The 23,335-nt window shown below is 36.5% G+C and overlaps 1 protein-coding gene across 1 annotated transcript in view; it reads right to left on the bottom strand.

Moving 5' to 3' along the window:
* The window catches only part of FAF1 (Fas associated factor 1), a 471,948-nt gene that overhangs the window by 324,961 nt on the left and 123,652 nt on the right, over window positions 1-23,335 (bottom strand). Inside the window, exons 3-4 of the mRNA XM_032302621.1 lie at window positions 20,944-20,990; window positions 8,044-8,246 (exon numbers count right to left, since the gene is read on the bottom strand). Of these exons, the coding sequence (XP_032158512.1) occupies window positions 8,044-8,246; window positions 20,944-20,990 (250 nt within the window). The remainder of the gene's footprint in view (window positions 1-8,043; window positions 8,247-20,943; window positions 20,991-23,335) is intronic.

Genomic DNA, 23,335 nt, shown 5'->3' with positions numbered 1-23,335 from the left:
CAAGTCTAGTAAAACCCTATATAAGGGGTTTCCTACTAACACACCAAGGATGCCTTAGCAATATTACTGAAAATCTATATGAACAATAAGCAGGACCAAATCTGATTAATTACTATTGTAAAAATAAATAAAACTATTTTTCGAATATCAGTAGATAGGTTTTGGTAATTACAAAATTATAAATTCGTTTTAAATATCAACTTAGAGACAGAAAGTTATTTAAAAAAAAAAAAGAACCTGTGAAGTGTGTAAACCTGGTGATTCACAGACCTGTACCCCTGGGGATAGAGTATTATGCCTCCATCAGAAAGGATGAATACCCAACTTTTGTAGCAACATGGACGGGACTGGAAGAGAGTATGCTGAGTGAAATAAGTCAAGCAGAGAGAGTCAATTATCATATGGTTTCACTTATTTGTGGAGCATAACAAATAGCATGGAGGACATGGGGACTTAGAGTGGAGAAGGGAGTTGGGGGAAATTGGAAGGGGAGGTGAACCATGAGAAGAGACTATGGACTCTGAAAAACAATCTGAGGGTTTTGAAGGGACGGGGGGTGGGAGGTTGGGGTACCAGGTGGTGGGTATTATAGAGGGCACGGATTGCATGGAGCACGGGGTGTGGTGCAAAAATAATGAATACTGTTATGCTGGAAATAAAAAAAAAAAAAAAAAGAGAACCAAGCATACTTCGGAGCTAAAGAATATAATAACTGAATTGAAAAATCACTAAAGGGGCTTAACAACAGACTTGATCAACCAGAATAAAGAATATGTAAACCTGAAGACAAGTCATTTGAAATTATCCAATTATCCAATCAGAAGAGAAAAAAGAAAAAAGGCAAGAGAAAGAGTGAAAAGAGCCAGAGGACTAATGGGAAACCATTAAAGGACCAATACATGCATTATGGGAGTTGCAGAAAATAAGACAAAGGAGAAGAAGGCTTATTTGAAGAAATAATAGTGAACACATCCTGGGATAGGAAACAGATTCATAAAGCATAAAGGACCCAAAAAATAATAATCACATTAAAATCAAGTTGTTGAATTAAAGGACAAAAAGGAATTTGAAAGCAACAAGTGTAAAGTTCATCACATAAAGGGAGCTCCCAGTATCAGCAGATTTTTAACTAAAACTTTGCAGGCCAGAGGGGATAAAATGATATATTAAAAGTGCTGAAAGAATAAAGCTACCAAATACTATATTCAGGAAACCTGTTCTTCATCTATTAAGGACAAATAAAAAATTTCCCCAGATAAACAAAAGCTGAGAAAGTTCAACACTGCCTTAAAAGAAACACTAAAGCGAGTACTCCAGTTGTAACAAAAGGATACTAAATATCAACACAGGAGTATAAAGCTGCCAATGGTAAATATATAGACAACTACAAAACACTCTAGGCAAGTACAGAATACTGTAACAGTAGTGATTAATCACTTAATCTGGTACAGAAGCTAAAAGACAAAAGCATACAAAATAAGTATAACTATAAAATGCTAATGGTAAATACGAAAGGATGTAATTTGTGGTATCAATAATGAAGGGAAGAAATAAAGACTAGTTTCACTGGTGACTTAAGTCAGCAGGTTAAAATAGATTATTAAAACTATGTCTTATGTAAGCCCCCATGGTAACTGCAAAGATAACAGAAGATTAGAAGAAAGAACACAGCTACAGAAGATACACATACACACACACACGTATACACACACACACACACACACACACACACACACACAAAATGGAACAAAGATCAAAGCATGATACTACAAAAAAAAAAAATCAATGAACACAAAGACGGAAAGAGAAAGGAACAAAAGCCACAAGACAAAGGAAATAATAAACAAAATAAAGATAGTAAGTCCTTTCCTACCAGTAATTACTTTAAATGTAATTGGATAAAACTCTGTAGACAGGAAAAAAAAAAAAAGAAAAAAAAAAGGCTGAATGGATTTAAAAAAAACAAAGTACAACTATATGTATCTACAAGAGATTCACTTGAGATTCATGGACACACAGAATGATGGAAGGATAGAAAAAAATATTCTAGGGGTGCCTGGGTGGCTCAGTGGGTTAAAGCCTCTGCCTTCAGCTCAGGTCATGATCCCAGGGTTCTGGGATCGAGGCCCACATCGGGCTCTCTGCTTGGCAGGGAGCCTGCTTCCTCCTCTCTCTCTCTCTCTCTCTCTCTCTCTCTGCCTACTTGTGATCTCTGTCAAATAAATAAAATCTTTAAAAAAAAAAAAAAAAAAGAAAGAAAGAAAGAAAAAAATATTCTATGCAAATGGTAACCAAAGCAGAACATGGTGGCCACACTTACATGGACTAAATAGAGTCTAAGTCAAAAACTTTCACAAGAGAGAAAGGACATAATGTAATGATAAAAGAGTCAATTCACTAGGAAGATGTAACAATTATATACACATGTACCCAACATCAAAGCACACAATATATGAAGCAAACAATGACAGAGCTGAGGGGAGAAACACACAACAACATGATAATAGTAGGGGATTTCAATAATTGACAAAACTTCCACACAGAAGATCAATAAGCAAACATAAGACTCAAACAACACTGTACACCAAATGAACCTAACAGACACATACAAAACGTTACACTAAAAAGCAGCAAAATACAAGTACACATGAAACATTCTCAAGAGTAGATGCCATGTTAAGTTGTAAATCAGTCATAATGAATTTAAGAAGAAGGAAGCAAAAGGAAACTACTATAGATTTTTAGTTTCATTATACTATAGTAGGAAAACATTCTTGATATGATTTCAATCTTCTTAAATCTATTAAGACTTGTTTGAGACCCGGGGCACCTAGGTGGCTCAGCTGGTTAAGCAACCAACACTTGATTTCGGCTCAGCTCATGATCAGGGTCATGAAATCAAGCCCTATTTCAGGGCCCATGCTCAGCAAGGAATCTGCTTGAGATTCTCTCCCTCTTCTACTTCCCCCATGCTCTCTCTCCCAAATAAATAAACAAACCTTTAGGGGTGCCCAGGTGGCTCAGTTGGTTAATCAGCTGCCTTTTGCTCAGGTCATGATCCTGGAGTCCTGGCACTGAGCCCCACATCAGACTCCCTGCTGAGCACAGAATCTGCTCTCCCTCTGCCCCTCCTCATGCTCACACACACTCTCTCTCCCAAATAAATAAATAAAAATCTTTAGAACAGAAATAAATCTTTAAAAAAAGAAAAAAAAGACTTGTTTGTGATCTAACATGTCATCTATCCTGGAAAATTCTGGAATTAAACAACTTATGCTTAAACAACCAAAAGATCAAAGAAAAAAAATCAAAAGAGAAATTAAAAAACATCTGGAGACATATGCAAACAAAAATACAACACACCAAAGAAAAAACTTCAGGGATGTAGGAAAAGCAGGAAAGTTTATAGCAGTAAATGCCTACATTTATTTAAAAAAAAAAAAAAAAAAAAAAAAAAAACCAAGAAAGATTTAATAAACAACTTAATACACCTCAAGTAACTTTAAAAAAAGGAAAAAGCTAGGCTCAAAGTTAGAAAAAGGGAGGAAATAATAAAGATTAGAGCAGAAATTAAAAGAGAATAGAAAAAATAATTTTAAAAAATCAGCAAAACTAGAGTTGATATTAGAAAAGATCAAGAAAACTGATAAACTTTTAGCCTAAACTAAGAAAATAAAGAAGACTCAGTAAAAGCAGAAAGGAAGAAGGAGCCATTACAATTGATGTCACAGAAATAATATGAATATAGACTACTAGGCACAATTATATGCCAACAAATGGGATAACCTGGTAGAAATGGGTAAATTCATAGAAACGTATAACCTACAAAGACTGAATCTGAAGAAACAGAAAATCTAAATAAATCTATAACTAGTAAAGAGACTGAATCAGTAATGAACTTCCCAAAAAAGAAAAATTCAGTACCAGGTGGTTTCAAAAGAGAATGCTACCAAACATCTGAAGAAAAATTAATATAACTCTTTCTCAAACTAATCCCCAAAATTAGAAAGAACACTTCCAAATTCATTTTATGAAGTCATTATTACCCTGATGTCAAAGCCAAACAGAGACACTAAAAGAACAAGAATAAAAACTATAAGCCAACATTACCCTGATGAACATGAATGCAAAAATCCTCAACAAAATATTAGAAAGCCAAATTCAACAGGACATTAGAAAGATCATACACCATAACCAAATGAAATTTACATATGTGAGGCAAAGATGGTTCAACATATGGAATCCATCAATCAATGTGATACACCATATTAACAAAATGAAGAGAAAACTGTTACAAGATCATCTCAATAGATGCCAAAAAAGCATTCAACAAAATTCAACACCATTTCATGATAAAAATATGCAAACCAGAAATAGAAGAAAATTACCGCAACATAATAAAGGCTATATATGAAATGTCCACAGCTAATATCATACCCAATGGTGAAAACTAAAATCTTTTCCTCTAAAGATCACGAACAATGCAAGAATGCCCATTGTTGCCACTTTTATTCATCAGAATATCTGAAGTCCTCACCAGAGCAATTGGGCAATAAAAAGAAAGAAAAGGCATCCAAATCAGAAAGCAAGAAATAAAATTATGTTTCCAAATATTATATGTAGAAAACCCTAAGATTCCATTAAAAAAAAAAGTGATGGAAATAACAAGCAAATTTAGCAAAGTTACAAGATACAAAATTAACACCCCAAAACTAGCTATATTTCTCTACACGAACAAGAAGTAATCTAAAAAGGAAACTAATAAAACAATCTCATTTACAATACCATCAAAAACAATAATACACAGGAATAAACTTAACCAAGAAAGCAAGATTTGTACAATGAAAGCAAAAAACAATGTTAAAGTACAGAAGAAACAAATGAAAAGACATCACATGTTCATGGATTGAAAGACTTAATACTGTTAAAATATCTATGCCATCCAAAGCAAGCTACAGATTCAGTATGATCCCTATCAAAATCCCAATGGCATCTTTGCAGACATTTTTGCAGAAAACAGTGTTATAATTTATAAGGAACCACAAAGGACCCTATATAGCCAAAACAATCTCGAGAAAGAAAAATGAAGCTGATGGCCTCATATTTCCTGAAATCAAAACATTTTACAAAGTAATCAAGACAGTACCTACTGGCATAAAGAAAAACATACGGAGCAACAGAACAGAATAGCAAGTCCAGAAATTAATCCAGGCAAATGGGTCAAATGATTTGACAAGAATGCCAAGTCTACACAATGGAGAAAGGATAGTCTTTTTAATAAATGGTGTGGGGGGGGAAACTGCGTTTCTACAGGCAAAAGGTTGGACCCTTATTCCATATACAAAACTTGACTTAAAACGGATTAACGACTCAAACACAAGTTCTGAAACTATAAAACCCATAGAAGAAAATATAAAGCAAAAGCTTCACACATTGGTCCTGGCAATGATTTCATGGATATGATTCCAGAAGCAAAGACAACAAAAGTAAAATAGACAACTGGGACTAGATTAAACTAAAAAGCTTTAGCGCAGCAAAGGAAACAGTCAATGAGATTGTAAAGGAGAAAATATCTGCAAAGCATGTATTTGATAAGGAGTTGATATTCAAAATAAAGAAAAGTAAATAACCTAATTTAAAGATGGGTAAAGGCCCTGAATAAGCATTTCTCTAAAGAAGACATACAAATAACCAACAAGTATACGAGAAGATGCTCAATGTTGCTAATGAACATAAAATATCAAGTGCTGGCAAGGATGTGGAAAAATTGGAATGCTTATGCATTATATTGGTGGGAACGTTAAAATGGTGCATCCATTATGGAAAAGAATATGGACATTCCCCCCAAAATTAAAAAAGAACCAAATACAATCCAATAACTCCACATTTGTGTATTTATCCAAAAAAAATTGCAAGTAGGATCTTGAGGTATTTGCAAACCCATGTTCACTGCAGCGTTATTCATAATATCCAAGAGGTGAAAACAAGCTAAATGTCCATGGATGAGTGAATGGATAAAGAAAATGTAGTATATACATACAATGGATTACTATTCAGCATTTAAAAAGAAGAAGAAAATCTTGTAATATGCTACCACATGGAAGAAACTTAGGATATTATGCTTAGGGAAATAAGCCAGACACAGAAGGACAAACACTGTATGATTCCACTTATTATGATATATTTATAGTAGTCAAACTCATCTAAGCAGAAAGTAGAATGCTGGTTGCCAAGGGCTGATAGAAGGGAAAAATGGAGGTTGCCATTTGATGGATACAGTTTTAATTACATAAGATGAAAAAGTTCTAGAGATCTGCTGTACAACAATGTGCATATAGTTAACAATTGTACATTTAAAAATTTGTTAAAAGGATACATATCATATTATGTGCTTTTTTTTTTTTAGCACAATTGAAGGAAAAAAAGGGGGGAGTGGGAATGAGCACGGGAAAAAAATGAATGGACTAATGAAATCTGGGCAGAAGCAGATACATGTACAAAGGCCCTGAGTGAGCTAATAACCTATTCAAGAACTTGAAACAACACTAAAACAACTTAGGCGTGGTGAACAAGGATGAAAGTGGTAACAAATGAAAACCAGAGATGTAGCAGGAGCCTGACCAGCCAGGGACTTAGAGACCATGATGAAAGATTTTAATTTCATCCTAAATCAATAGAAAGTTTCTAAATGGCTTTAAGTAAAGGAATAACAATCTGATTAGTGTTTGAGAATGACCAATATTCTAACAGTTTTGCCTTTCTCTGCAATGTACCTCTTCTTCTTCTCCCCCCCCCCTCTTTTTTTTTTAAGTAGGCTCCACGCCCAGCTTGGAGCCCAGTGCAGGGCTTTTTCTCACAATCCTGAGATCAAGACCTGAGCTGAGATCAAGAGTCAGATGCTTTACCTACTAAACCACCCAGGGGCCCCTGTAATATACCTCAAGTAAAAAAATTAAATAAAATTAGGCAAGAATCTTCCTTTAAAAAACAAAAGCAGAATTTCAGAAATATCTGGAATTTAGATTTAAGGCAAAATTACATTAATGGGTCAGATAATCTTAATCAAATATGAATACAACACAGTTTGTCTATAGTAATCTAATAAAAAGGGGCACCTGGGTGGCTGAATTGGTTAAGCATCTGCCTTAGGTTCAGATCATGATCCCACAGTCCTGGGATCCAGCCCCACATCAGGGTCCTCCTGCCCACCTCTGCTCCTCTGCCTGCCTCTCTGCCTGCTTGTGCTCTCTCTGTCAAATAAATAAATAAAATCCCTAAAAAGGAAAGGAAGTGGGGCACCTGGGTGGCTCAGTGGGTTAAAGCCTCTGCCTTCAGCTCAGGTCATGATCCCAAGGTCCTGGGATCAAGCCCCGCAACGGGCTCTCTGCTCAGCGAGAAGCCTGCTTCCCCAACCCCATCTGCCTGCCTCTCTGCCTACTTGTGATCTGTCAAATAAATAAATAAAATCTTTAAAAAAAAAAAAAAAAGAAGAAGAAGAAAAAGAAAGGAAGGGGGGAAGGGGAAGGAGAAGGGAAAAGGAAAGGAAAGGAAAGGAAAGGAAAGGAAAGGAAGGAAAGGAATCGGGTAAAATCTATCCAATAATGGCAGCCATACACTTTAAGTTTCCTTTGAAAGTATAGTATTGAAGCAATTATTCAACTGGCAGTTATTCAACTGGCAGGTAGAAGGAATGATAGAAACATGTCTTATTTCTGATCTCTCATTAACCATAGCATAAAAACAGAATAAATTTCAGCTATAAAGTACAATACACAATATACTTAAAAGTTTGATTTGCATCTGCCCTAAAACAGCATCTTATACCAGTCCATGTAAGTGGAACAAAAGAATTATTCTCAAACTTGCCTCAGTATCAACACAGTATTTCAAAATGAAGCACAATTATCTGTATGGAAAATATCATTTTCAATTTGCTTTTTTTCCCTTCTTATTGGCAGTCAACTCAAAAGAAAAGAATATAAACTAAATGTTTACCTAGTGAATTGTTTATTTATGAAGGCTTTATGCTAGGAAAAACCTTACCAACAGTACAGCTGTCTTCAAGTACCACATCAACATTTCTGTCTCTGTACTCAACCCTGAAGTCCAGCATCCGAGGCTGCCGTTCTACAATTTGCCTAGATGGCATTACAGGTCGAAATGCTGAAGAGGAAGAGGGAGCAGGAGCTGAACCTGGGTGACTTGGATCAAATGCAGGTCCTGGTATAGTCTCACCTCCATAGTCACTGAAATATTGACATAAAAAGAAAGATTATCATCAACCAAATCATTACAGATTACCACTAAGGACTCATTCCATACTTGGCTTGTGTTGGTTTTCCAATCAAATTTACCTACCTATGCATCAAGGCCTAACTAAAGTTTTACTTCCTCCACAAAATCTTCCCTAGCAACTGAAAGCCACTACTACTCTCCCTCCCATCTTTGTCTTTCTATGTCTATTAGCAGTATCATACATATCATTTAGCATTTAATCAGATTTTTGCCTTATATTGTTATGATGTTATTAGAGCATTAATTTCTGTGAATAAAGAAGTGTCTTCTTCATTCACTTTCATTTGCTCACTGAAAGATTTGATTAACTCTACTTTCCACAAAACTCAGAAATTAAGCATTCTTAAATCTCCATTCTATCATACTCCTCAGTCTTAAAAGATTATTTTTTCCCTGCTTTGCATAGAAAGCAGATGCCATCAAGATGAAATTCCCTTACTTTTTTGACAACAAACCACCAACTAACCAGCAACTAACCAGCAACTCTTTTTCTCTTTCTGTAAAACAGGGGCAACATCATTCTATCTAAAACCATCTTCTAATTAGCTTTACATTATGGCATACTTTTCCTTTCCTGTATCTTCAACATCACCTTCTCTTCTAGATTCTTCTCAATGACACTTAAACATGTTGAAATCTTAAAAAATAAAAATACAATCTTTGTTCTGCCCACTTAATAGTTATCTCATTTGTTAAATGGGAAAATTAATTATATTTGTAGGGATTAAGTCAGATAAATGCACGAAAAGCTTAGCACACTGCCTGGTACCTGGTAAGATCTCAAACTCAAACTCTCCAAAGTTTAACTCATTTATATCTCCCCAAGCATGATCCTCCCTCCATTATTCCTCGTATCAGCTATCCAAGCCAGAAACTTCTGGCCATTATCCTTGATAACTTCTTCTCTCACAACTCCCATATCTAGTCAGTCCTTTCAATTTTACCACCTAAAAATCTTTTAGTTAAGTTATCCACCTTTCCCCTCTGAAGCTGACACACTACCACATGCCACAAGCACCTCTTGCACAGGCTGATACAACAGCCTCCTAACTAATGATTGTTCCCTTGCTCCCTTGCATGTCATTCCTCACCATCACAAAAATGAAATTATATAAATGTCTTCATGTCATTTTCTTCAATATTCCCCTCTGCTCTTCATACAGAGCTAAAGAGGTGTATAAGCCCCTATATGATCCAAATCCTATCTACCTCCCCAGCCTTAGCTTGTGCTAGGCTATCTCCAATCTCTTTATGTTAACAGCCACAAAAGCCTTTCATTTCTTCTGTCTCACCTTGATCCTTCTCATTTCATAGGGGAACACAGATTATTCCTTCTAAGCATGTTCTTTCTTTCCCATCTCATCCCAATATCCATCTTTCTTCTAGCTAATTATATTTAGCCTTCATATCTCAGATTTAATGTTTTTCAACTCAGAGCATGTTTTACTACCTCAGACTGGTTCTAATTCCTCAACACAACCAATTATAATTGATATTAATCATTTGACATTTAAGACCCCCCCAGAGAATAGAAGTTCCAGAAGGGCAAAGTTCACATTTGTTCATTTAATGGCTGTATCCTCTGCCTGGAGCTCAAGATTTTACAGAGAAAATGCTTAAATATTTAACAAACCAGTGAGTAAAGGAATAATTATTAAAGAATTTGATTTTTTTCTCACTTAGTTTATCATATATAGTCACTTCTTTTTCCCCTCACAGGGAGAAGTAAAGAAGAAAAGAACATAAAGAATGCTTCCATTGAAACGTCATTATTGCACGTTATGTTCCACCACCACCAAAACTACAAGCTCAGTTCTAAAACATCTTTTTTCTCACTCTAAATTTAAGGGAAAAAACAACAGATTGGAAATCTGCACAGGAACAACAAAAACAAGAACGACCAAAAACCCACAAGTAAGTACCAGTCTTATGAAAACTCAGAAGAAAATATTTACATTTACTTCACACTTTTGCTCTGATTAGTGTTTACCAATTTAGATTACAAAATTGATTTTGTGCATTGTGCTTGTCTTTTAAACAATAGGACAGGATAGGATAGGATAGGATACAAATGATTAGGACATGGCACTTAATAGTTAGAACCAAGTATTGTTTCCCAAAACTTTTGATTCTGATAAATATTTGCATATGTGCATTTTGGATTCCAAATATTTCTCATCGTAGGTAATAATGATGAGAGTTCAGATACTCTAGTAATCACTGATCCAAAGGCAAAAATCTACACTTTCTCCCAGTTGTTAGATTCAAGAAAAGTAATCTTAGAAGTAAGACATAGAAAAGAAAATATCCAAAGCAGGAAAGAATATCACTGTTGGAATCCACTGTTGAAGTACCTATGAAGAGAATCTGTACAATGATATTTCATATCTCTAATTTTGTCACAACTTCTAGGAATCTCGGAAAAATAGCTAACATTAACAGGCTGGTCCCTGACTTACTGTTTTCTTAATTTCTCTTAATTTCTCAAAATTCATCCTTCTATTGTCTATTCTAGCATTCTGAAAAATTCTATTTGTCCTTTGGTGTATGTTTCCCCAATAGATTCTGTAAATAGGGGATACTAGATAGAGATCATTTGTTAGGAGGAGAGAACGAAAGCCTTCCTTCTTCCTTATTTGCATATATTTCTATCAGTATCATCCTATAGCTTTTAGTCTCCTGGCTTTTTTCAGCATTCATATAACCAGATTTCTGACAACCCCTCAGACACCAATAGCAGCTAGATAGTGTGCATTCCACAGCTACCTGATCCTAACTCAGGTCTAACAGGCTCCTCAGAGCTTGAAAGTTCTGTTAATCCCTTGACCAAGACCTGAGAGTGGTAACTTCCTGAAGCAGTTACTGTATATAGGTTACTTCAGTTTTACTTTATTGCTCTTTTAGTTCTCCACACCTGTGTAACCAATTCTACATTAAACTTGAAATACCCGATATTTATTTATTTATTTATTGGTAACGGAGGTGTCCCAGAAATGGGATTCCGTTACTGGTTTGATTATGTCCTTGACCTTCAATATACTGATGAGCTCCGTGGCAATGGAAAATGGGATACTAGTGAGTATGCACTGGCATAATGATTAAATTATCACTTATAGTTCATTATGATCATATACCTATTAAAACAAGTGCCTAAAGGGACAAATGATTATTTGACTTGGCCATTATGGTGGCAATAATGACAAAATAAAGACTTTGAGCTGGCTGCTTCTGACTCTAATGGAAAGCTTAAACAGAAGAAAATGACACACTTAGGGCTATTAACGTTCAGTTCAAGCCATGACAAGAAAGCTAAAGCTTTTGAAGTAGCACTTTATTATTTCCCATCCTCCGGGTATGATCCTACTGAGAATCACACACAAAATTTAATTTTGCAGCTTAAATAACTACAGTGGAAGCTGAGTACATGTACTTTCTAAGTTTCTTTTGTGAACATTACAACACTGTTTTAGAAAGAGTGGGACCCTAAAATGTGGAATAGGGATACCCGAGTAGATTCAGATGAAGGTTACAAACTTGAACTCAGAGTCTCTCCCAGCCTTTTTTGTAAAGACAAACAACTCCCCCTCTCATGACTGAGGTTAGCCTCCTCTTGCTTGAAAACTGGCAATGCTCTTACTTGAGACTGTTGCCTTTGAAAAGGGATGCCTATTGTCAAAACCTACCCCCACCATTCCTTACTACGTCTAAAATTAGATCTAGGCATGCTTCAAGAGACTAAGTACAATGTCTTAACTGAGAGAAGGCTTATATCCAAAATTATAAGATTTGGATAAATCAAAAACCTAAGGAATAGGTAAGGAAATCAATTTGAAGTGAATTTGACCAAAAGAGTTTGGATAGGGCCAAATATAACATGTTTGCTTAAGCAGCTGTAAGTCCTCTAATAGTATGCTTGTTGAATGAATGAAACTTAAGTCCCAAAGGAGTCTAAATTTAATGAGGATGAAATGCCCAAACTTTCCTGGCAAAATGTAGAAGAAATCCTGATGCTTAGAAAAATAAGAATGCTCAAGTGGATTTCCATGTACAATCTAAACATACATACATCCTCCTACTACATCATCCATGAGGTCCCAGAGGACACTGCACTAAAGCATTAAGAAATACAGTAGTAAGGGAAGGTCTGCATTCTTGAAAAACTGTAGTGGCTGTCTTCCATAGGTTGAGGAGATGACACGGAGTAAGTCTCCCTAATGGGTATGAGATCCCAAAGTGCTCAGTTCAAATGGCAGAATTTAGTAAGAAAAAGGTGGGAGCAATTATGTTAATGGACAGCATAGACAAGAAGTGGCAATCAGAAGATTTCAAACTTCAGAGATATTTAGAAGTGTTTAACTGAACGTGATTATTATGATTATTATTCCCCCACCCCCAACCCTGAGAGAGCATGCACAAGCGTGGTGGGGGAGAAAGACAGAGAGAATCCTAAACAGGCTCCATGCCCAGCCCCAAGAGGGCTCAATCTCATAATCCTGAGAGATCACAATCTGAGCCTAAAATCAAAAGTAGGACACTTAACCAATCGAGTCACCCAGGCGCCCCAGAACACGATTATTTCTAAGGAAGCAAATTAAAAGTCAACTGACTAAAATACTACTTGATCTAAAAACATCAGAAATCCTAGATCTGATAGCCTAAAACCTAATGTCTGTAACTGCAGCAGAGACTCATACTCACTCCCAGTTTCCAAACACAAATTGTTTCACAGACATAAAGTCCCTGATTCCCACAAGCACAATGCAACAGAGCCACATGTATGTATCAGAAATTTTCCTCTAAGACTTCTCCTAATGGGCCTGCAGCCATTTATTAGGGTGTTTGTGTAATGATAAAAGGAAAATATCTAAATTTTTATGGGATTACTACATGCTAACTCTAAACTGATACTAATTCCTGGGGATATAAAAATGGAAGATAATGGTGGTAAATGAAGTTTGGGCTGAAATCCACTCATACCATGTTCAAACAATCTGTGAACCGACCCTGCAACAACTTCTTCGGATTCTGAATGCATAACTGAAAGAGACATACTCAGTAACTCGCAGACATCCCATATTTGCTTCCTAATCCATGGAGTTAGGGTTACTATGTAGGAAGGATTGATTTGTAGCAAGAAGCAACTGATCTTGCATATACTCTTTTACTCTATATTAATTTGCAATCACCAAGATAAGCATTTTACTTTTTACCCAGCAGGGTAAACAAAATACCTTCACTGTCCTTTTCAGAAGATTATGTCAACTCTCCTCTAGCATTATCAATCTAGCCTGGAGAGATCTTGATCACCTAGACATTCCACAAAAAAAAAACATTACATTGATAACAATGTGAACAAATCCTGAAGAGAAAAGTAGCAAGTATTTGAATGCTTTGTTAAGACACATTTATGATAGAGATTAGAAGATACATGCCTCAAAAATGCAGGGGAGAACCTGCCAGCATGGTGAGGTTTCTGGGGTCTAATGATTACAAGCAAGTCAAGGTAAAAGGCCAGCTGCTATATCTTATACTTCCCATCAATAATAAGAGATAACCAAGTTAAATGAGGAAGAAAAGATTTGGACTGGGAAAGGAAAAAAAATGGCTATATAATATACATGCTCATACCAACCAAAAAAACCAAACTGCTGAAGCATTACAGCCCCCAAAGTTATCCCAGAAAGACAGTAGTGAAAGAAAAGCCTTCTAGTGGGGAGCACTGGGGATTGTACCACAGGTTGACATTTTTTAGAAAGAGTGATTACCTGAGGTACAAATCTATACTCAACCAAGGACAATGGATAATAGGTTGGCCAGCTGATCGGGACTTGAAATGAATAAAAGAAAAATTAGGTGGCAAGGAAATCTGGGGCAAAGATATGAAAACAGAACTTTCAGAATGAAACAAAATGTGAATATATGTTTCTGAGGGGAATACTGCCTACTACCCACTGGCGGGGGTGGGGGTGGGGGGATGGGGAATGGCTCCCAGTGTGCGTAAGATGATATTGTTCTGTTGATGTAAGTCAGCTTTTCTCCCTTACTACCCTAGGGTTGTTCCATGCATTACTAGATAATGAGGCCATGCCAAGAGGAGTGGAGATTAGACATAGGTACAACATCAATTTCCCCTTACCAAGTGTAACTCTGACTAGGGAAATTGTCTGAAAACTGCAAACAAGAGAAACTAACTGAGCCAATATGGCATCATTCCTTTGAGATTTGGTAATGGATCATTTCTATCATGGAGGAGGAAGCAATATGTTCTCCCTTTAAAAAGACACTGTTCTGGATATGGACTTTACTTCCCTGACAGCAATACTTTTACCACCATTCATATTTTTTTTTTTAAGATTTTATCCATTCATTTGACAGACAGAGATCACAAGTAGGCAGAGAAGCAGGCAGAGAGAGGAAGGGAAGCAGGTTGGCCGAGCAGAGAGCCCAACGTGAGGCTCAATCCCAGGACCCTGGGATCATGACCCGAGCCGAAGGCAGAGGCTTAACCCACTGAGCCACCCAGGTGCCCCAACCACCATTCATATTTTGAGGGAATACCTTATTGATCTAAGGCTTCCCCACACAACACTAATTCTAACCAAGGAACTCATTTCACAGCAAAAGTAGTGCTGGTATCATTCATATATGCTGTTACCCAGAAGTATCTAGCTTGTCAGAACAGTGAAATGTCCTGCTGAAGACAGTTGGGAGACAACATACTCAAAACTTGGGTCTCCACCTTAAAACACATAGTATATGCTTTGTATCAGTGACTAAAACACAGTGATATTTCTCATATTGCCAGAAAATATGGGTATAAGAATTAAGTGTTAGTAGTGGTTTCTTTTATTACACCTAATAACAGAATTTTTGCTTCCTGCTACTTTGGGTTCTGGTGGTTCAAAGATCACAGTTCCAAAGAATGTAGTATTTCCACAATACTTGCACAGAACTACAACCTGAGAGTGCCACTTGGCCATTTTGTACTCTTCATATTACTGAATCAACTAGCAAAATAAGGGGGTATGAAGTGAGGTGGGAGGTCCTGATTACCAAGAAAAAACTGGGGTGCTGCTATACAATGGACTATTTTCTGGGGCATGTCCAATAATATGAGTTAATGGAAAACTATAACCAATTTTAAAAAGACAGGTCCACTGAGGATTTTAAGAAGAAATGTTTGAGATGACCCACCAAGTAAAGAACCTTGACTATCTGAGGTGCTAGCAGAGGGAATATAAAGAGTGGAAGAAGAAACTGGTAAATATTAACCATGGCCTTATAACCAGTAATAGTAACAAAAATGCAGCAGCACACAAGTATGTGCACAGACACACACAAAATTTTGTTAGAGTTTTGCACACTGATTTTTTTTTTCATTTTAAGATTTTATTTATTTATTTGGCAGAAAGAGAGATCACAAGTAGGCAGAGAGGCAGGCAGAGAGAGGGGAGAACAGGCTCCCAACTAAGCAGAGAGCCCAATGCGGGCCTCCAACCCAGGACCCTGAGATGACCTGAGCCACCCAGGCACCCTACACATTGATCTTATCTACACCAGTGACCTAGCAGTGACCGTGCTGTAACAATGACACCCACTTTGTTTTAGCATCAGCCACTGGTGTTAGCTTCTAGCTTCTTTCAATACTTCAAAACTAGCCTCTGCATCTTGCAGAGGTACCATGATCAGCTGAGCAGGACTTCTTTCTCTTATGTCTATGGTCAAATTGCTAGAGCCGTTCCTCAGCGCTTCCAAGTCCTGTTAACTTCTATTTCTTCAATCACTTTCCTTTTTCCCTCTAATATTAGGAGTGACTTTGTGCCCTTTATTTTTTATTTTTTTTAAAGACGTTATTTATTTATTTGACAAAGAGGCACACAGCGAGAGAAGGAACACAGCAGGGGGAGTAGGAGAGAGAGAAGTAGGCTTCCTGCTGAGCAGGGAGCCAGATCTGGGACTTAATCCCAGGACCCTGGAATCATGACCTGAGCCAAAAGCAGGTGCTTAATGACTGAGCGATCCAGGCACCCCAACTTTGTGCCCTTTAGTGGTTAGCAGGGGGCTCTCCCAGACAGACCTGTCCTAGAGCAGGCTTCCTGGAATACTCTGGACCCAGTCCACACAGTTCTGGCTGTGCCCACCCTACTCAGAGGATGCTGCAGCTGTTAAATCTGCTCTTGCCCTACACTCCTTTCCTCAAGCCTAGCAGGACCACCCCACCCACAACTGAGCCTGCTGGTCCAGCTGTTTCCTGATGTCATTACATCTGAATTATCTTAGTATTTGCATTTTGTACTTTCAACCTGCTCCACATTTCTGGAACTGATTCCCCGTATGAAATTCCCTGTGTTTGAAACACCCTAGTGTGCTTTTTTTTTCTTTACCAAACCCTAACTCTAGGAGATAGTACATTTCTAATCACAGCAGGCTATCTGATGTGTTGTCAGCCCAAGAGAATTTTTTTTAAAGTTCTCATTTGAGAATTTTCGTATTGGCTATTAATTACTCTATTTCAAGATCAATAAAAAATAATGAGGGTGCCTGGATGGCTCAGTCGTTAAGCGTCTGCCTTCGGCTCAGGTCATGATCCCAGGGTCCTGGGATTGAGCCCCTGCATCAGGCTCCCTGCTCAGCGGGAAGCCTGCTTCTCCCTCTCCCACACTCCCTGCTTGTGTTCCCTCTGTCTCTGTGTCTCTCTCTGTCAAATAAATGAATAAAATCTTTAAAAATAAAAATAAAAATAATTTAAAATGATGAATTTGCATTAGAGTTTTTCACTAGCAATATTAAAAGAGAGACAGAGAGAAGGGGGGGGGAGAAATATGATCCTATCAATTCTGACTAATGTTCAACGGTATCCATAGAATACAAAGACATCCAAAATTGCTGATTCAAAAAAAAGTATTTTTAAGACTTTTCATCTATGAAGACACCATTCTATAATCTGATATACTCACTCTTCTAGTTAATCAATAATTAAAAAAAAAAGACACTGATTGGTAAGGGGAATGCTATGGAGAAATCTATTTTAGATCTAAATCTCAACTAAAGGAGTGTTTTTATCCTTACTCAACCTCACTCTATAAATCACACACATCCTTGGAAGGCAATGAACAAAGCAAAGTAAGCAGAACTCTGTACATGTTTATTTCAATTTTTAAAAATCCATCCCAAGGTAAAATTTCTAGGTACAAAAACAACAAAACAAAAACACGCATGTGTTTTAAAGATAAATTTGTCTTTAGAAAAAAATCAGATTTTTAAATGAGCACCAGAGAAGACAATAAATAGAAACTAATTGGCTAAAATGGATATTTTCTATATCAAAAACCTCAGCATTATATATTCTGAAAATGTTAACAGTGAATAATTAGAAAAATGCCTAGTCTTCTCAAGGTTTCCTCAATGAATTAAACAACAGACAAAGAAACATACAGAATATGTGTCTGAGTCAAAAAATTGTGAGTTGACAAATATTACCCACTTAGTCAATGAGGAAAATTCGTAACATTTTTAGAAAATATAGCCTATGCTGTCTACTAACACAAGTATTTCATTAGCACTTCCTTCTAATAATAACTGTCTCCAAAAATAATGTTTAAAAAGGCTCTGGACAACATGCTAATAAATAAAATATTACACCAAGATGTAGTAAATAAACATGCACACATTTGATGTTTCATGACTGAATGGCTTACATTTATGACAGCATAAGTCACACAGTTTATAAATATGTTGTATTAGCAGTATATTGTCTAGTGAAATAAGCCTTGGAGGATGAGGCAGAAGACTTGCTTATATCCTGACTCCATCAACATCATGCTGTATCATCTGGGCCAAGTCACTTCATGCCTTATTCTACCTGTAAAATGAGGGATAATAATATCTGCCTTTACTTGCTTACAACTAAAATAGTAACTGTAAAAACAAAGCTATGGGAGAAAGATCTTATACACATATTAAATTCCAACTTTTTTACCCAAATGAAAAAAATCTTAAAAAAAAAAAAAAAGACATGGCATGGTGAGTTTGCTGACCTAGAATAGGGCAGAGTTGTATCAAAAAATGCTTGGCTTTGGGGCGCCTGGGTGGCTCAGTGGGTTAAGCCGCTGCCTTCGGCTCAGGTCATGATCTCAGGGTCCTAGATCGAGCCCCGCATCGGGCTCTCTGCTCGGCAGGGGGCATGCTTCCTTCTCGCTCTCTGCCTGTCTCTGCCTACTTGTGATCTCTGTCTGTCAAATAAATAAATAATATCTTTTAAAAAAAAAAAATGCTTGGCTTTTAAAATGAGACAAACCAGACTTCACCACCTACTACATTTGTGAACTTGGGCAAATCTATGTAAACTCTCTAACCTTCCGTTTCCTCACTATGAAATATGAATCTCTTAAAGTTATAATAAGTATTAAATAATGAAAAATAAATCAATTACCTAGCACAGTGCCTTAAGCACTTTTTAAAATGTTAGTTTCTTTACTTTGAACTTTATGGGTACATTAAAAACCATATTCCCACTTTTGAATTCACAAAAAAAAAAATGTGATTTCAAGAACAGCTATAAAGCACAGGGACTGGGTTCTTCTCCCTCCAAAAATAATTCATATTTAAAAAAATCTTTTTGGTAGCTTTTTCCTCTGTTGAAGTATGAACTGACAAATTAAGAGTCAGCTGAATTCACAGACTACACAATAGAAGTCAAACATACAAAACAAAAACCAGTTTAACTACTTACATATACCATTCCTATCTTCCACTTTCAGTGGTATGCCAATGAGAAAGCAACAAAGAACCCTCTTTCATTTTCCTCTGGTTAGGAGATATACAAGAGGAATTTTTAGTTATGTCAATTCCACAGTAATTTCAAAGCTAAAGAACAAAGTTAGAAAGGGAGAGAGTTGAAGACTATTGCTAGATAAAACTGATTTTCTTCTGAGCATATATGATTCATTCTTTTAAATAAGCAAACAAAACCACTTTCTAATGAATGTTAAACTCCAAATTTTATAGTATTAGAAATCAATTTAGTGCTGAATCTCTACTTTTAAATATTAAGCAAAAAGTATCATCAGTGACACAGGAGAGATGGGATGAGGAAATTTCTACAGTTCACCCAGAGCAAAACATTGTTAATTTTAAGATATATCCAATATGTACTCAGAACCCAGAGCTGAATCCACAAGGGTTTAACAAGCAAAAATTTTGGCACAGAAGGTGGAATAAAATTTGCTCAAGAATAAAACTGGTGGGGCGCCTGGGTGGCTCAGTGGGTTAAAGCCTCTGCCTTTGGCTCAGGTCATGATCTCAGGGTCCTGGGATCGAACCCCACATCGGACTCTCTGCTCAGCAGGGAGCCTGCTTCCTCCTCTCTCTCTGCCTGCCTTTCTGCCTACTTGTGATCTCTGTCAAATAAATGAATAAAATCTTTAAAAAATAAATAAATAAAACTGGAACCATATTTAGAAGTCTAAAACTTTCTAAACCAAGAAAAAAAAATGACCATAAAGGAAGTTCCTATAATCAGCTGGTTTGCTTTCTAGATAAGGGTTTCAGTAAAACTGAATGCTTTTGAACAACAACAACAAAAAATTGGTACAGACTCTGGAAATCGGCCACATTTACTCTGGATGAAATTCTTTCTGATGGTTTTTTAAAAATGGTGGGGAACAGGTCTATTAATTACTAAGGGTAGTACAAGCACCAAACAGAATTTGCTTCCTTTCTAAATATACACAGTTTCCTATAAAGGATAGCACATTTTGCAGCTCATGGTGTATTTTCTGATGGTTTTGCAACAGCACTCTTCTTCTTCTCCAAAACAATCTCATTCCTAGTCTGCTGTTTCTGTTTGCCTCATCTGCACTTAGCAGATCATGCTTCAGTGACTTAGAAATCCTAGCCACCGAAATTCAAGCCAAAGTTTGAATTGACACAAGAGGGAGGGAAATCAAGTAATTAAACTATACTTGGAAGGGAGAATGGTTTTACCTCCTATGACTCTATTGCGTCCTCTTTTAATCCAAACCAGTCTCTAATTTTAAGGGAAGAAAACTTATGAAAAATTATTTCTAATCTAAGGAATGATTTTGTATCTTATAGTTCTCTTGGCATCATCTTCCAATTTACCCTCTGGCAATGACACAAAACCATTCAGACCATTCCACATGTTAACAATGCATTCTTCAAGTGAAATAGTTCAGGGCTTTGGGAAGTTTCATAAATTAAGGACTTATTCAAATTGTTGCAAATTAACATGAACTTAATTTAGAAACCAAAAGTGAAGAGAAAAAGACTGTATAGCAAGGTTGGAGAGAACGCCTGGATAGGTAGATAATAACCATGCTCTAGAGTACTGAGATTCAGTTCCTTCCATTTTATGAATTAGAAGATCCCTTGAAAAGCTTTTTTAAAAATAAAATAAAACCACCATTAAAATAGTACCACTCATTCTGAAATAACATTATATAGTTAAAAGTTGGAAACTTTAGGAAACTGATATAATAAAATTGTCTGAAAGAACAGTAACTATATTAATGAGCTTCTACACCAAAGATCAAAAGCTCTATCAAAAAGTTAAACAAAAAAATTAACAACTGTCTCTTTTTTGCTTGGCTAAATTCTCATCCTACTATTAAGCACCTTATAACATACCTTTGTAGAATGCCATTTTCCTGGGGTATTACACCATTGATAGCTGCCTGCAAACAAAAAACAAAGAAAGCCATTTAAAAAAAAAACAAACAAAAACAACAACAGAAAAATGCTCAGGGACACGTGGAGTGGAGAACACTGTACAGGAAAACAAGTATACTTTGAAAAATAAAATTTAGGAGCACCAGGGTGGCTCAGATGGTTAAGTGTCTGCCTTCAGCTCAGGTCATGATCCCAGGAGTCCCTCATCTGGCTCCCTGCACAGCAGGAAGCCTGCTTCTGCCTCTCCTTCTACTGCTCCCCCTGCTCATGCGTTCTTGTTCTGTCAAATATATATAATCTTTAAAAATAAAATAAAATTTAAACAAAACACTAAATGATTTCTTAATAATACAAAATATTCTCTAAAAAATGTCTCTACTTACTATGATAACACCGTATTTTGGGAAACTAAAAAAAAAGCAAAGCAAAACAAAACAAAACAAAAAACATGCATTTGGCATATAATATCCCCAAATCTTGAGTCATAAAAAGCTTACTTCCACAGTGTTCATTCAAGCAAAACACCCACAAAAACCAATTTTTTGTTTTGTTTTGTTTTTTTAAGATTACTTATTTATTTATTTGACACAGAGAGAGAGAGAGAACACAAGTAGGCAGAGAGGCAGGGGGAAGCAGGCTCCCCACTGAGCAGAGAGCCCAACTCGGGACTCTAACCCAGGATCCTGAGATCATGACCTGAGCCGAAGGCAGAGGCTTAACCCACTGAGCCACCCAGGCGCCCCAACAAAAACCAATGTTTAAGAATGCCAGAACAAGTAAAATAAGTACCTTAAAGTTTTTTTGAACTTATTTTCTTCTTCAGATTGAGAGGAGTAAGATACAAAATCACAAATGAAAAAATGGACTCAAGAAATAAAATCAGTCTTTTATGTTATAATTATTCTTAGTAAAAAGAACATTTAGAAGGAAAAAACACAAAGGCAAAAATTCTCCGATAAACAAAATACCATGACTGTACCAGGTTACAAAGGAAACAGGAATATCACTTGGTAAGTTTCCTCATATAAAACATTCCTGAAGTCGGTCTCTAAGCTAGCAAGTCTCCAGTTACTTGGAACATAGCATAGTACTGACATGATATGGGCATTCTGGCAGGCTACTGAGCAAGCACGCTGTGACATCCTGGATTGCAGGCAGTTCACTGCAGGGTAACAAACATTCCCTGGAGGAAAAAACTTGGCGTTTCCAACTTTGCCTCTGCGTCATAACAACTTCCCTTCCCTTGCCCATCTAAGTCCACATCAAAATGAAATAGGGAAAAAAAGGGTGGGGGGGAATAACGCTTCAGTGTTTTATCAGCTGCCTAGAAATCAATTCCCAAAAGGAGTTTGTGTATTTTGGAAACATTAACTTAAATTATTTGTCAGAAGTGGGTCAAGTTTACAATGTTATTCTGTTGAATGGAAATAAAGTAGAATGTAAGATGCTTGCTATGAATTTTGAGAGCTGTAATGCTCCACTGGCAAAATACAAAGATATTCACAGATTAATACAGACAGTGGATTCTATAGACCCCTGACAACCTGGAGGCTCATAAATCCTGAGTCAAACAAATACTAAAATGAGTTTTCAAAGCCACAAATTCAATGGAAGCATCTCTGCCTACTTCCAGGTCAATTATCTCTTCTTTTGACAGCAATGGCTCCACACAGAAATATTTCCTTTGCTAAAAAACAGAAAATAGTGAAAGAATTTTCTATGGTGTTGGAAAAGAAACAAAATGCCAGAGTTTGGAAAGATTTTGTTCAAATTTTCACTCGGGAATTCAAGGTATAATGGAAAGAATACTAAGGATTTACAAAGTCCAAAATTTGAACCTAGTCTTTTCCACTTACAAATTTTATGACCTTAATACATTCTACACTCACCGAACCCCTTTTGAGCCTCAGTTTCCTCATCTGTATAATGAGGTAATACTATTTCCTTAGCCAAAATGGGCCTATCTTTGTGTTCTCAAAAGCATCAAATTCTATTTTTCTTAGGTCTTTTGAAGATAGTATGTTTGTTTGAAATGACTTTTCCCCATTTCTTGTCTGGCTAAATCTTAATCATAACTGAAGTTTGTTAGATACACTTTTTCAAAAAATTCTTCTTAACCCCCCATCTATATAGGCTTACTCTCACATAGAACAGTGTGCTTTTCCTTCATAGTAACTAACAATTACTTATTTGATGAATACTTGTTTTATATCTGTAGGCTATGTGACAGACAAGATAATAGTAATTTTGTTCATTACTTTATCCCAGTTGCCTAGCACAGCACAAGCATTAAATGACACCCAATACTTATTTGTTAAATTAATGAGCTGGAGGAGTACCAAAAAACAAA

The sequence above is a fragment of the Mustela erminea genome, chromosome 10 (assembly GCF_009829155.1).
Source record: "Mustela erminea isolate mMusErm1 chromosome 10, mMusErm1.Pri, whole genome shotgun sequence".
NCBI classification, from domain to species: Eukaryota; Metazoa; Chordata; class Mammalia; order Carnivora; family Mustelidae; genus Mustela; species Mustela erminea.
This window is presented reverse-complemented; position numbering and strand designations above follow the sequence as displayed.